Genomic DNA, 16,296 nt, shown 5'->3' on the forward strand with positions numbered 1-16,296 from the left:
CCTCAGTAAGGCCAACACACAATCTCTCCACTGCAAAACACTATACACAAACTTGTGCCATAATTAGTGCCACAGCACTAATTCCAAGGTCAGGACGAGCTACAACCTTATGCGTGGAAAGGCAGCACTGTAATTACACCAGGCTCTAAAACACCAATACACTACCTAGTGAAAAAAAACAAAACAAAAAGTGCTGCAAATACTACACGCTAGCAGAATACTGCACCTTGATCACACATGAAAAACACACAACAGATATGACACAAGGAACTAGAAATAAAAAAAAAATATGAAGGCAAAATACTGAACTGGAAAGTTACCTCAAGAAGTCAGACTTGGCATGCAACAATACTAGAGAAATTGAAACTTACATGCAAAATATCACAGATGCACATTTCCAAAAGCTGACATATTTCAATTAATAAATTCTGAATAAAATACTTTTTTCTACTTTTGTTGTCTGAGCATTTAGTTTTTTTTATTCGCTTTGGTCCCAGTGTCTTCTGTTTTATGCAGTGTCTTCTTTCCATTTGATATTTTTTCTCTCACCATGTCCACCATCCTCCTGTGTCCTTATGCATCCTACCATCTGTAGCCCTGTCCCTATTCTTTCTCCAGTTTCAGCATCTGCCCTAAAAGTGTTACGATCCAGTCCTTAAATTCAGCAGTTTTCCCTCCATCCATATCCAGCATTTCTCCTCACTCCCCTCCCATCCATCCATGTGCATCTACTTCCTCTGTCTTCCCTCCCCTCCATCCATGTCCAGCATTTCTCCTTTCTCCCTTCCTCTCCATCTGTGTGCATCTCCTTCCTTTGTCTTTCCTTCCCTCCATCCATGTCCAATATTTCTCCTCTCTTCCCTGCCCTCCACTCCATCCATGTCCAGCATTTCTCCTCTCTTCCCTCCCCTCCATCCATTTGCATCTCCTTCCTGTCTTCCCTCCCCTCCATCCATCCATGTCCAGCAACTCTCCTCTCTCCCCTGCCCTCCCTTCCATCCATCCATGTTCAGCAACTCTCCCTTCTCCCCTGCCCTCTCCTTCATCCATATCCAGCAAATTTCCTCTCTCCCCTGCCCCCTCCATCCATCCACCCATCCATGTCCAGCAATTCTCCTCTCTCCCTTGCCCTCCCCTCCATGTCCAGCGATTTCTCTTCTCTCCTTACCCTCCCCTCCTATCCATGTCCAGTGACTTACCTCAGTCCCCCCTTTTCAGTCCTCGAGTTTGAGTTCCAACCCAGCCCCACCTGCCTGCCCTCAGCTCCCCGACAGCCCTCCTCTCCATTCCTGCCGCCCTGCATTTAAACCTTTTATTTTAAGTCGCCTCCAGCCTTTGCCTTCCCTCTCAGTGTCCCACCCTCATGGAAATGGGTAATACATCATCAGAGGAAGGCAGGACACTGAGAGGGAAGGGAAAGGGAATAGGAAGATTGGAGGCAAGCCTGCTGTGCTGTTTTATTTTCACTGCTGCTGCTGCGACTTAAAATAAAAGGTTTAAATGCAGGGCGGCAGGAACTGAGAGAAGGGCTGTCGGTGAGCTGAGGGCAGGCAGGGAGGAGCTGAGGGTGGGCAGGGGCGGATCGAGAGCTGCCTGCAGCCGGGTTGCGCCAGCCCTGCATTTGGGGGGGGGGCAATACCCCCTCGCCTCCCACAAACTATGCCCATGATGTTTATGTTTATTAACATTTGCTAAACTGCCTTTGCTAACTTGCGGATCAAAGCAGTTTACAATCCAAAAAATAACATAAAATTAGTGTATTTAGATTTTCAGAAAGCTTTTGACAAAGTTCTTCATGATAGACTCTTGAGAAAATTAAAGAGTCATGAGTAAGCAATGCTCTGTTGTGGATTAGGAACTAGTTATTGGACAGAAAACAAATGGTAGGGTTAAATGGACATTTCTCCCAATGGAGGAGGGTGGAGTGCCACAGGGATCTGTATTGGGACCAGTACTATTTAACATATTTGGAATTTAGAACAAGTGAGGTGATTAAATTTGCAGATGACACAAAACTTTTCAAGGTTGTTAAAACACATGCAGACTGCAAAAAAATGCAGGAAGACCTTAGGAAATTGGAAGACTGGGTATCCAAATGGCAGATGACATTTAATGTGGACAAATGCAAAGTGATGCATATTCCAAATCATAGTTACCTGATGCTGGGGTCCACCTTGGGGGTCAGCACCCAAGAAAAAGATCTAGGTGTTGTTGTAGACAATAAGCTGAAATCTTCTGCCCAGTGTGCGGCGGCCGCCAAAAAAGCAAACTGGATGCTAGGCACTATTAGGAAAGGGATGATAAATAAGACCGAGAATACTATAATGCCTCTGCATTGCTCCGTACTGCAACCTCACCTTGAATATTGCATTCAGTTCTGGTTGCTGTATCTCAAAAAAGATATAGCAGAATTAGAAAAGGTTCAAAGAAGAGCGACCAAAATGGTAAAGGGGTTGGAACTCTTCTCATATAAGGAAAGGCTAAAGAGGATAGGGCTCTTCAAAAAAGAGGTGGCTGAGGGAAGTAATGATTGATGTCAATGCTGAGTGGTGTAGAATGGGTATAAGTGAATCAATTTTTCAGTCTTTCACAAGGTACAAAGACTAGGGGACACTCAATGAAGTTATATGGAAATACTTTCAAAACAAATAGGAGGAGATACGTTTTCACTCAACAAATAGTTAAGCTCTGGAACTCTTTGCCGGAAGATGTAGTAACAGTAGTTAGCGTATCTGGGTTTTAAAAATCTTTGGACAAGTTCCTTGAGGAAGAGGAAAGGTCCATAGTCTACTGTTGAGACATAGATAGGGAAGCCACTACTTGCCCTGGGATTGGTAACATGGAATGTCACTACTGTTTCTGCCAGATACTTGTGACCTGGATTGGCCACTGTTGGAAGCAGAATACTTGGCCAGATGGACCATTGGTCTTATCCCATATGGCTATTTTTATGTTCTTATGACAGGAAAGAACAGTCATACACCCAGAACCATTCAAACATAACAAAAATAGAATAACCAGTAATAAAAAGTAGGGAAAAAAGGGGAAGGAGAAAAGGAAGTATAAATCCACCGACTATTCGACTGCCACTCACCTAAATCAAGTCAAAAGTAGAATGAAAAAGCCAGTTTTTAAAGCAGTTTTACATTTTTTTTTAAAGAGAGTTCTGCTTGGATATACAAAGGCAAGGAATTCCACAAAAAAGGGGCAGCAAGAGAAGAGTACCTTGAGTTATAAAGTCCAGAAACACTCATACTCTGAGTGAACTGATTGTCTCTTGAGGACAGGAAACCAGTTTTTTCATGGCCAGTGCACCAATAAGAGAGTTATCACATGTGACCTTTTCTTGGAATTTCTATAGTGCATATTATAGGTATTAGAGGATAAGCATAGAGAAGGAACCAAGTAAAGTCTTTAGCAAGTGGATCCTGTGCAAAGCAATTAAGAGATACCTGCCTTGAGCAGTAGAAATATAGCTTGGTGTTTTCACTGCTGGGGGACCGGTCAATTTAATGATTTCCCCACTGTTGGAAGATGGATTGCACCACTTCTGAATCCAACAGCCATTTACGAGGCTGGATAATTCTGCTATGTCTGTCCTCTAGATGGCTTTGCTTACCTGGGCTGTAAGTGCCTGATTGGATTTATGGTAAAAAATTGAGAAATCTCATATCCATAACTTAACATAACATATGGTCTTGTATGCCACACTAACTTCACAGTTTTAAGTGGCTAACAATAAGAAAACTGGAACAAACCCCCAGGAAGGTTGTACAATACAACATAAAGCAAGAGTATATCAAATATGTATTAGACATTTTCAAAATAATCAGGTTTTGATCATTTTCCTAAAGTCCAAGTAGGAATCAGAGGTAAGAAATAAAGCTGAAGTATCTTTCCATAATTTAGCACATTGATACATCCAAGAGTATTGCAGGAGGTTCAATCTCTTTTTGTCTTAGAAGGATGGAAAGGAAATCAAGGTAGAATTGTGAAGCCTGTGATTCTGAATTGTGGTAACAAAGACCATGTGTTGATATTAGTAAGATGGAGCAGAGCCATGTAATATTTTGCACAGAAAGCATGATAATTTAAATAAAATTCTTGCATCTATGGGCAACCAATATAATTTCACAAAATATTGAGATATCCTTTCATACCTTCCTAATGAGAAGATCAAACGAACAGCAGTATTTGTATTGTTTGTAATTTTCTTAGCTGTTGATGAGCGCAACCCAAATAACACACATTACAGTGCGTGAATAGCAATGCTTGGACCACAATTCTGAAGTCTTTAGTCTCAAAATACTTATGAATAAAATGTAATTTTCTCATAATGAAAACAGATTTCTGAATGAGATGGATAATCTGATGTTGAAGTGAAAGGGTACTAACAATCTATAATTCCAAGATTTTAATTACCGATGACAATTTATAATTTGTTTGTGCAACATTAATAGAGACAGGAATGTCTGTGATTTTAGTGTCTACAAGTAAAAAATTGGTTTTATCTATATTTAGCTTTAACTTATATTTAATTATCCAAGACTCTATTAATGAAATACAACCTGAAAATCTAAACAATACATCTTCCAATTTAGATCTTATTGGTATAAGAACCGTGATATCATCTGCATAGCTGTGCGATAGATAGCTCTGGTTCTCAAGAGTTGTTCCTAAAGAATGAACAAATAGTGTTGGTGATAATGGAGACCCTCGGGGTCCAATTGTTTGTCTTTTGTGACTAACATGTCTACGTTTGGTGTAAGTTTACTTTGGATGCAGTATTGGTGATTTATTGGGTATTTTGTTTTACCAAATCATTTCATCACTTCTTAGTGAAATTACTTGATGTTAAACTGTTCGTGAGCCCTTGTGCCTAGGCCGAGGCTTAGGAAGGACCTTAGCCAAGGCCTAGGGTGGACCAAACAGGAGCTAAGCAATTCCATGGCCACAAAGCCCCGAACACTCAGGACAATCAACTAGCACCACCAGAAAAGGGAGATAGACCACTCAGGCGGGCCTCACGGCTGAACAGGAACCTACTCGTACAGAGTCCAAGCGTATGGGCCTCATGGCCGAACTGGAACCGAGTCATACACTAAGGAAGGGAAAAAGAACAATGAGGGGTCCCAAAAGGGACTGGAGCACATGCAACGCACACAGCACTAGCTAGTGACACAAGGGAAGGGTGACAGACAAAAGCTGGCAGGTACAGGCTATGACCAGGAGAAAAGAATGCACACAAAGGCTACACAGAAACACAGGTAGCAGAGGCAAAGCCCACAGGGAAAAAGGGAAAGCCGAGGACAGAATGGGACACAGACTGTACAAGAGCGAAGCTCCACAGGAACACTCTAGGCTGTACCATACAGCACTCAAATACACTAGGCTATGCCACACAGCACCCAAGGGAAAAGGGAAGCCACCTATAGGAATACACAAGGCTGTGCTACACAGCACTCAAGGATAAAGGGAATCCACCCACAAGAATACACAAGGCTGTGCCCCAGAGTCAAATAACAGAGACTAGAGACAAAGGGAAAAGCAAGAAAACAGGGCAAGCTGCCTTTACATACACCAATCAGATAAGGAACAATGCTCACAAGAATCAGGAGACAAACACAGCAGACAAAGAGTTAAAGCAGGCTAAAGGGAAGGGCTGCTTTTAACTCTCAAGTCATTTTTACAAAAAATGTCCAAATTCAGACTTGGATGTCATATCCAAAGATGCCCCTTGTGCATTTGACTTGGCTAAATTTACAAGGAGCAGCAGTGGGAATTGAACCCATGTTACTAGGATCAAAGCCTGCTGCACTAACCATTAAGCCACTCCTCCTCTATTTTGGATGTCTTTTGTTTGAAAACGGACCAAAAAAAGGATGTCCAAATCACAAGACGTCCATAACATTTTCAAACACAAAAGATAGACGTCTATCTTTTTCGAAAATGACCTTCTTTCCTGTTCAGAATTTGGACGTTTTTGTAAAACGTCCAAATTCTGATTTAGACATTCTTTCGAATGTTCCTCTTGGAGAAGTCTCTTGCTCTTAACCAGATGATACTCTGTGAATGTTGAAGACCGAGGTAAGTTCCCAACTGAATCATCTGCGGTAAGTACACAGTTATGATGTTGAGCCAAAAGGGGGAGTCATTTGAACAGAATGAATTCTGTGGTTCACCACTGAATCACGACCTTGTAGGATAAGGGCTAGAAAGTATGATTCTACTGAAACTTTAGGTCTTACTGTGGTCTTTTCATTTTGAGTTGAGCAATAGGGACTACATACACTGCGGATGCCATATGATCAACATATCTAAGTAAACTGGCTGTAGCCCAAGGAGGGGGGGGGGCATTGAACTGTTTGGACAGACTAGATAAATTGCTGTGTCTTTCTTGCAGAAGATAAGCATTCACTTATCTGTATTCCAAAATACCCCACTGAAGGAAAGCCTCTATATTGGCATGAGGTTGAATTTGCCAGAGTTTATCAGGAACCCCATAAAAGGTGTCACCTATACAAGTGGTATCAGCCAATTTGATATGAACACCTTCTCTAACTCCTAAAGCCCAGAAAGAGTCTATGAATGAAAATTGTCACTAAGGACTCAGTTCTATAAATGGCGCCCAAATTTGGGTGCTGATAAAAATTAGCGCTAAGTGCTATTCTATAAACAGCGCTCAGAGTTGGGCACCGTTTTTAGAAAAGTAGGTTTAGCATCCATGCCCAAAATTGGGTGTGAAGATTTACACCAAGTAAAACCCGGTGTAAATTCTCATGCCTAAATTAGGTGTAAATCTATCTCATTCTATAAAACTACGTGCAAATTCCAGGAATGCCCCTGATCCATCCATGGCCATGTCCCCTTTTCAGATCCACATGTAAGTTATGTGTGGATCCCAGCACCTAAAAATTTATGCACAAATTTTAATTAATGCCAATTAGCACAGATGATTATAAGCGTCCAATTATCGGCGCTAATTTACTCGTTTATCAAGTAAATTATGCATGCAAATTGGTTTTCCACCCATATTTATGTGCAAACATTTGAGCGCCATATATGCTTGGGAGCTTTGAAAAATCTCAAACCAAACAAATCTGATCTTGGGTCTGCCTCTTGCTGTAGTGGAAAAGATATTTCCTTTGCCAACCTTTGTACAAATTTGGGAGGGATCAGATATTTTCATACGATAATGTTTTTCTTGTAGGGGTTGAAGATAGATCATCTTCTTCAGAAAAGAGTTGTAAACTTCAGAATATGGCTCTACGTGATCTTCCAGAACAGTCTATGAGTGAACATAGAGAGGAGAAGATGGAAACAAGGATTAGTACTCTTGCAAATCAGAATCAGATAAGGATAAGAGTAAAACTACTGGATCCTGAGATGACTGTATTCCTCTTTGCACTGGAATAATCTGGATGAATTGAGACACCTGCCAGTTTATTTTCGAAAGAGAAGGCTGGCCATCTTCCGACACAAATCAGGAGATGGCTGGCCATCTCTCAAGGCCGGCGAAATTGGCATAATCGAAAGCCGATTTTGGCCGGCCTCAACTGCAGTCCGTCACGGAGGCGGCCAAACTTCAAGGGGGCATGTCGGAAGGGTAGCGAAGGCGGGACAGGGGTGTGCTGGGGTGTGCTCAAGAGATGGCCGGCTTTGCCCGATAATGGAAAAAAGAAGGACGTCCCTGGCGAGAATTTGGTCCACTTTATTTGGTCCATTTTTTTTCAGGTCCAAGTCCCAAAAAAGTGCCCGAACTGACCAGATGACCACCGGAGGGAATCGGGGATCACCTCCCCTGACTCCCCCAGTGGTCACTAACCCTCTCCCACCCTCAAAAAAACTTTAAAAACTTTTTTTGCCAGCCTCTATGCCAGCCTCAAATATCATACTCAGGTCCATCGCAGCAGTATACAGGTCCCTGGAGCAGTTTTAGTGGGTGCAGTGGACTTCAGGCAGGTGGACCCAGGCCCATCTCCCCCTACCTGTTACACTTGTGGTGGAAAATGGGAGCCCTCCAAAACCCACCCGAAACCCACTGTACCCACATGTAGGTGCCCCCCATTCACCCCTTAGGGCTATGGTAGTGGTGTATAGTTGTGGGGAGTGGGTTTTGGGGGGCTCAACACCCAAGGTAAGGGAGCTATGCACCTGGGAGCTATTTACATTTTTTTTTTAATTTTTAGAAGTGCCCCCTAGGGTGCCTGGTTGGTGTCCTGGCATGTCAGGGGGACCAGTGCACTACAAATGCTGGCTCCTCCCACAACCAAATGCCTTGGATTTGGCCGGGTTTGAGATGGCCGGCCTCGGTTTCCATTATCGGCAAAAACTGAGGCCGGCCATCTCAAACCCGGCCATTTCTGACGTTTGGCCGGCCCCAACCGTATTATTGAAATGAAAGATGGCCGGGCATCTCGTTCAAAAATACGGTCAGCCCCGCCCCTTTGCGGTGCCGTCCTCGGAGATGGGCGCCCTTAGAGATGGACGTCCCTGGTAGAAAATGCCCCTCCTGATGTGCAATCTGGGATGGATTTTTTTAAATATATAAAATGATTATTTTTTTATTTAAAGGTTGCTTTTTATTGCAAAACTGGGTCTGTGAGGCCCTTCGGCATAGAGACATTTTACTGAAGAAGCAGCAAAAACAGAGTTCTGCATAAGCAATAGAAATTAAGAGAATATTTGCACATGGTCATCACCCAAAGAATCTCTGCACTGAGTTGTTGATGATGCAGATGCATGAACAGGACAAACCTCTGTAGAATGTTGGACTGAGTCTGGCACAGGACATTGATCTGTGCTGGAATAATGGGATTTCAGAGGTGAGGAGGAGCCAGTGTAGAGTCAGCAACCATCCTGCACCATGATTGGGGTCTTCTGTGCTAAGGGAGTGGTGCTTAGAGACCTCCTTATAACTATGTATTTTAGATTGTTGCTTCTGCTTGTATGACAGCACTGAGGAACCATGCAGAGCTGCTAAGGTGTCCCGATTTTTGAGAGAGAGATTTTAGTACATGTCTCAGCCCTCTCCCACTTTGCCTTCGCCCCGGCCATATTATCTCATGGCTCCATCCCCTGGCACACCTCAATCCCATGGTCATTGCAAAAAATATTTTATTTACACCAGTGACAGCAGGAATGGCCAAAAGGGAATGTTTCATTTCACTCTATTATACCCCCTATCCAGCATCTATTCCCCACAGGGGCATAACCACAAGGGGGCCTTGGCACCCCTCACACTTTTAGTATAAGCCCATTCCAAAATTGTGACCTGGTTGAATTGCTGGTGGAGATGTCCAAGCCCCGCTAGCTGAAGAGGTCCATTGCATGAACACCCTACCATGCTGTTTAAGAGGTGAAGCAGTTGGCAGCATGCTTCAGCCACCAGTGCCAGCCCTTTCGCATATGCTCAGTTCAGTTGAAAATGGAAAATAAGATGATAACTTTTTATTGGACTAACCTAATACCTTTTTCTATTAGCTTTCAGGGGTCAAAACTTGTGCCTCAGGTCAGGTCAAGACTTCCTCTCCTGACTTAATGAAAGAAGTGTTAGACTCCAAAGGCTAGTAAAAAATGTATTCAAATTAGTCTAATGTAATGGCATCATCTTATTTTCTATTTTGTGCTTTATTTGTATTTATTAAGCTTTATTAACATAGCTACCACATTACTTTATCCTAAATTAATAATAAAATTATTTTTTGTACCTTTGTTGCCTGACCATTTACTTTTTCCAATTATTTTGGTCCCATTCTCTTGTTTCTGCTTTCCTTCATCTTCTCTTAACTCTATTGCCAGGGTTTCCTGTCCATTTGTCATTTTTCTCCCTCCTGTTTCTTTCAGTTTTCCTCAACTTATTTTTCTGCCTCTCTGACCAGATTTGATTTATTCTTACTATCCAGTCTTTAATTTCCCTCTTTTTACTTAATCTACCTATGTCTTCTCATCTTTCCCTCACCCTTGTTCGCCCCATGTCCCTTCCTCTTATTCTCCAGTCTTTCCCTATTTTTATCCTCTCCCCCTTTCCATCCAGCATCCTCTCTCTTTCTCTCCCTACCCTTCCATCCAGCATCTTCCCTCTTTCACTCCCTATCCTTCCAGTGTCTCCCCCTCTTTCTCTCTGCATCCTTCCATCCCGTATCTCTTCCCTCTTTTTCTCCTTATCTTTCCATCCAGTGTCTTCTCTCTTTCTCTCTTCCATCCAGTGTCTTCCTTCTTTCTCTCCCTACCCATCCATCTAGCATCTTCCCACTTTCTCTTCCCATCCTTCCACCTAACACCTACCCTCTCTCCCGATCATTCCATCCAGTGTCTCTCTCTCTCTACCCTTTTCCATTCAGCATTCTCCTGCCACAGATGGGGGCAGACACAGATCTGGAGGCTGTGCCATGGCTCTGGTAGAGGGAAAATCCAAAATTAATCTTATTTTTCACATAAAGACTAATGAAGAAATTAGCAAAAAGAAAGAGAGCACTGGAAAAGAAGAGGCGAACCTTTTCAGAAAAAAATTATGGGAGAGTTTTGTTTCTGTGTCTACTTGGCAGAGTAGAAAAAAGAAAACCAAGGATGAAGAAGGGAATGCTGTGTATGGAAAGGACCGCACATGTTCACTTGTGTACGTGATTACATCTGCTTGTTGACATAGAATAGCCTTCTACAAAATTACCCTTCCTGACATGGTGGTAAACGTATGTGCATAAGTACATAGGTTTTGCCGTACTGGGACAGAACAAAGGTCTTTCAAGCCCAGCATCCTGTTTCCAACAGTGGTCAATTCAGATCACAAATACCTGGCAAGATCCCCCAAAAAGTACAAAACATTTTATGCTGCTTATCCCAGAAATAGTGGATTTTCCCCAAGTCCAATTTAATAATGGTCTATGGACTTTTCCTTTAGGAAGCCGTCCAAACCTTTCTTAAACTCTGCTAAGCTAACCGCCTTTACCACATTTTCTGGCAACAAATAACAGAGTTGAATTACATGTTGAGTGAAGAAATATTTTCTCTGATTTGTTTTAAATTTACTACTTTGTAGCTTCATCGCATGCCCCCTAGTCCTAGTATTTTTGGAATGCGTAAACAGACGCTTCATGTCAACCTGTTCCACTCTACTCATTATTTTATAGACCTCTATTATATCTCCCCTCAGCCGTCTTTTTTCCAAGCTGCAGAGTCCCAGACGCTTTAGCCTTTCCTCATAGGGAAGTCGTCCCATCCCCTTTAACATTTTCATCACCCTTCTCTGCACCTTTTCTAATTCCACTATATCTTTTTTGAGATGCAGCGACCAGAATTGAACACAATATTCGAGGTGCGGTCGCACCATGGAGTGATACAAAGGCATTATAACGTCCTCATTTTTGTTTTCCATTCCTTTCCTAATAATACCTAACATTCTATTTGCTTTCTTAGCCGCCACAGCACACTGAGCAGAAGGTTTCAACGAATCATCAATGACGACACCTAGATCCCTTTCTTGGTCGGTGACTCCTAACAACATGGAACCTTTCATGACGTAGCTATAATTTGGGTTCCTCTTTACCACATGCATCACTTTACTACTACTACTACTTATCATTTCTAAAGCGCTACAAGACGTACGCAGCGCTGTACACTTGAACATGAAGAGACAGTCCCTGCTCGACAGAGATTACAATCTAATTAGGACAGACAAACAGGACAAACAAGCACTTGCTAACATTAAACGTCATCTGCCATTTAGACGCCCAGTCTCCCAGTCTTGTAATGTCCTCTTGTAATTTTTCACAATCCTCCTGCGATTTAATAACTTTGAATAACTTTGTGTTGTCAGTAAATTTAATTACCTCACTAGTTATTCCCATCTCTAGGTCATTTATAAATATGTTAAAAATCAACGGTCCCAGCACAGACCCCTGGGGAACCCCACTAACTACCCTTCTCCATTAAGAATACTGACCATATAACCCTACTCTCTGTTTTCTATCTTTTAACCAGTTTTTAATCCACAATAGGACACTACCTTCTATCCCATGATTCTCCAATTTCCTCTGGAGTCTTTCATGAGGTACTTTGTCAAACGCCTTCTGAAAATCCAGATACACAATATCAACCGGCTCACCTTTATCCACATGTTTGTTCACCCCTTCAAAGAAATGTACTAGATTGGTGAGCCAAGATTTCTCTTCACCAAATCCATGATGGCTTTAGTCTCATTAATCCATGCTTTTGAATATTCTCTGTAATTTTGTTCTTTATAATAGTCTCTACCATTTTGCCCGACACTGACGTAAGACTCATTGGTCTATAATTTCCTGGATCTCCCCTGGACCCTTTTTAAAAAATCGGCGTTATTTTGGCCATCCTCCAGTCTTCCGGTACCATGCTCAATTTTAAGGATAAATTACATATTACTAACAATAGTTTCACAAGTTCGTTTTTCAGTTCTATCAGTACTCTGGGATGAATACCATCCGGTCCAGGAGATTTGCTGTTCTTCAATTTGTCAAATTGCCCCATTACATCCTCTAGGTATATAGAGATTTCATTCAGTTTCACCTGTAGCTAACAGAACATAGTAACATAGTAAATGACGGCAGATGAAGTCCTGAACGGTCCATCCAGTCTGCCCAACAAGATAAACTCATTTTATATTGTATGTAATACTTTATATGTATATCCGAGTTTGATTTGTCCCTGCCTTTCTCAGGGCACAGACCGTAGAAGTCTGCCCTGCACTGGTTTTATTCTCCAAATACCGGTGTCGCCACCCAATGTCCACTAAGATTCAATACATCCATTCCTTCTAAACAGGATTCCTTTGTGTTTATCCCACACATGTTTGAATTCCATTACCATTTTCATCTCCACCACCTCCCGCAGGAGGGCATTCCATGTATCCACCACCCTCTCCGTGAAAAAATACTTCCTGACATTACTCCTGAGTCTGCCCCCCTGCAACCTCAATTCATGTCCTCTAGTTCTACCACCTTCCCGTCTCCGGAAAAGGTTCGTATGTGGATTAATACCTTTCAAATATTTGCACGTCTGTATCATGTCACCACTGTTTCTCCTTTCCTCCAAGGTATACAGTGGGGGAAATAAGTATTTGATCCCTTGCTGATTTTGTAAGTTTGCCCACTGACAAAGACATGAGCAGCCCATAATTGAAGGGTAGATTATTGGTAACAGTGAGAGATAGCACATCACAAATTAAATCCGGAAAATCACATTGTGGAAAGTATATGAATTTATTTGCATTCTGCAGAGGGAAATAAGTATTTGATCCCCCACCAACCAGTAAGAGATCTGGCCCCTACAGACCAGGTAGATGCTCCAAATCAACTCGTTACCTGCATGACAGACAGCTGTCGGCAATGGTCACCTGTATGAAAGACACCTGTCCACAGACTCAGTGAATCAGTCAGACTCTAACCTCTACAAAATGGCCAAGAGCAAGGAGCTGTCTAAGGATGTCAGGGACAAGATCATACACCTGCACAAGGCTGGAATGGGCTACAAAACCATCAGTAAGACGCTGGGCGAGAAGGAGACAACTGTTGGTGCCATAGTAAGAAAATGGAAGAAGTACAAAATGACTGTCAATCGACAAAGATCTGGGGCTTCACGCAAAATCTCACCTCGTGGGGTATCCTTGATCATGAGGAAGGTTAGAAATCAGCCTACAACTACAAGGGGGGAACTTGTCAATGATCTCAAGGCAGCTGGGACCACTGTCACCACGAAAACCATTGGTAACACATTACGACATAACGGATTGCAATCCTGCAGTGCCCGCAAGGTCCCCCTGCTCCGGAAGGCACATGTGACGGCCCGTCTGAAGTTTGCCAGTGAACACCTGGATGATGCCGAGAGTGATTGGGAGAAGGTGCTGTGGTCAGATGAGACAAAAATTGAGCTCTTTGGCATGAACTCAACTCGCCGTGTTTGGAGGAAGAGAAATGCTGCCTATGACCCAAAGAACACCGTCCCCACTGTCAAGCATGGAGGTGGAAATGTTATGTTTTGGGGGTGTTTCTCTGCTAAGGGCACAGGACTACTTCACCGCATCAATGGGAGAATGGATGGGGCCATGTACCGTACAATTCTGAGTGACAACCTCCTTCCCTCCGCCAGGGCCTTAAAAATGGGTCGTGGCTGGGTCTTCCAGCACGACAATGACCCAAAACATACAGCCAAGGCAACAAAGGAGTGGCTCAGGAAGAAGCACATTAGGGTCATGGAGTGGCCTAGCCAGTCACCAGACCTTAATCCCATTGAAAACTTATGGAGGGAGCTGAAGCTGCGAGTTGCCAAGCGACAGCCCAGAACTCTTAATGATTTAGAGATGATCTGCAAAGAGGAGTGGACCAAAATTCCTCCTGACATGTGTGCAAACCTCATCATCAACTACAGAAGACGTCTGACCGCTGTGCTTGCCAACAAGGGTTTTGCCACCAAGTATTAGGTCTTGTTTGCCAGAGGGATTAAATACTTATTTCCCTCTGCAGAATGCAAATAAATTCATATACTTTCCACAATGTGATTTTCCGGATTTAATTTGTGATGTGCTATCTCTCACTGTTACCAATAACCTACCCTTCAATTATGGGCTGCTCATGTCTTTGTCAGTGGGCAAACTTACAAAATCAGCAAGGGATCAAATACTTATTTCCCCCACTGTACATGTTCAGGTCGGCAGAAGGATTCTAGGTGCCATGACTGGGGGAAGGTTTGCATTTACACACATAATTTTGGATTTTCATAAGTTGTGTACATTTTTCTGAAAGTTTCTCTGCACAAATTAGTAGGTGCAATTCTTTTGGGGGTAGTTTGGTGGGATAATTTTCAAGGGCAAAGTATATATGTACTTTTCCTTTGAAAACTGGTATACAATATGAGGGCAATGGTCCTCAGATCTATGTGGGCTAGTGCAAAATTATGTCTGGTATGACTATTTTTTTTTAAGTATGGATTATCCAGTTTAAAAGAATTTGCTTTTAAAATTAGGTAGCTAAAGTTGCATAACATTTTAAATATAAAAACATAGGAATGAAAATAAGACATAGAGGGCAGAAAATGCCAAAAAGTTAGTGACCTACTATTTTGAGCACCACTGATGTAACTGCTGCTTTCTGTGAGCTTGATTTTCTTTTTTTTTCTATCTGGAACGTCAACCATACAGACAGTTTCAGCTAGATGGCAAACATTCTTTAATGGTGTCTGACAGATTCTTCAGTGCAAACACTGAATTTTAAATTCCAAAAAGTTTTATCATCTTTTATAACATTCTGTTGATGCTGGCACACATATTTTGATAGCAAAACATTTGAAATGCAAGTTAGTAAATCTACAATTCTCAGTATAAAAACCGGTCCGTATTCCATGATAATCTCTCTGAGTCCTCACCTCTGAGAGGAATAAGGGATTCTTATAAAATTATACTTGAGTTTTGATATTTAACAACATTCTGACCCTCCTCAGAGGGTATTATTATGGAATATGGACTGGTTTGGTATAATAGGCCCTCGGCTTTGCCACGGCCCATTACTTACCAAACCGGTCCGTATTCCACGATAATTTCTTCTGAGTCGTGTTGTATGGCTTAAGCATTTTTTTGTAGTGATGCACTGCAAATAAAGCAGGGTTAGTTTAAAACAGTGTAAGGAATATATACTACCTAATAAGCCATTCTTTCTCTTGAGACATTTTTTTTCTGTTGAACATAGTTGCACACATTAGCAAAATAACTTTTTTCTGCTTAAGATTTAAAAGATGAACCAAAGGTCAAATAAAGTTCTGGTATGGCTTAGATCTAGGCAAGTTAATGTGAACTGTCTCAGGGTCATAATAGGAGTTTCAGCACGATTTTCTTCAATACCAACAAATGTAGGAAAGGCTCTGTGACACCATCTGCGTTTTTAAACACCTCAAATCCTGAGAGCTAGATCAAATCTTTTAAGCGGCTGAAGTACTGTTTGGTCTTCAGGAAAATATTCAAAAGATTTATGCTACTAACTTTGGGAGTTCTGCTCATAAATTAGCCTCTTTGAAAATTTACTAGGGCTGAGTGGATAAAGTTTTACTTAAAATTTCATTAAATGCCTACATTTAGGAGCATAAAAAGTGGATGCCAATGGGGTGGCGGGTGAGGGCAGGGGTTTAGGGTGGGGAAAAGTTAGATTAGCACTGATTTTCAGCACTAGACTCATGAATTAGGCTCATAAAGGTAGGCAAATGAATGGCAGGTTATATTTATAAGTATAGGGTCTGATATTCAGCTGGTGGTGATCAGTATTTTGCTGACTGCCGCCA

General features: G+C 42.1%; 1 protein-coding gene across 6 annotated transcripts in view; it reads right to left on the reverse strand.

Annotated features, from left to right (window-relative positions):
* The window catches only part of LDB2 (LIM domain binding 2), a 687,185-nt gene that overhangs the window by 25,041 nt on the left and 645,848 nt on the right, over positions 1-16,296 (reverse strand). For 2 of the 6 annotated variants that reach the window (XM_030191219.1, XM_030191216.1), the window contains exon 8: positions 15,084-15,146. The exons of 2 other annotated variants lie outside the window; for them this stretch is intronic. In XM_030191219.1, the coding sequence (XP_030047079.1) occupies positions 15,084-15,146 (63 nt within the window). Of the gene's footprint in view, positions 1-15,083; positions 15,147-15,536; positions 15,612-16,296 lie in introns of all 6 variants that reach the window. 2 more of the 6 variants (XM_030191217.1, XM_030191215.1) reach the window with 1 other exon arrangement.

This window comes from Microcaecilia unicolor, chromosome 2 (assembly GCF_901765095.1).
Source record: "Microcaecilia unicolor chromosome 2, aMicUni1.1, whole genome shotgun sequence".
NCBI lineage: Eukaryota > Metazoa > Chordata > Amphibia > Gymnophiona > Siphonopidae > Microcaecilia > Microcaecilia unicolor.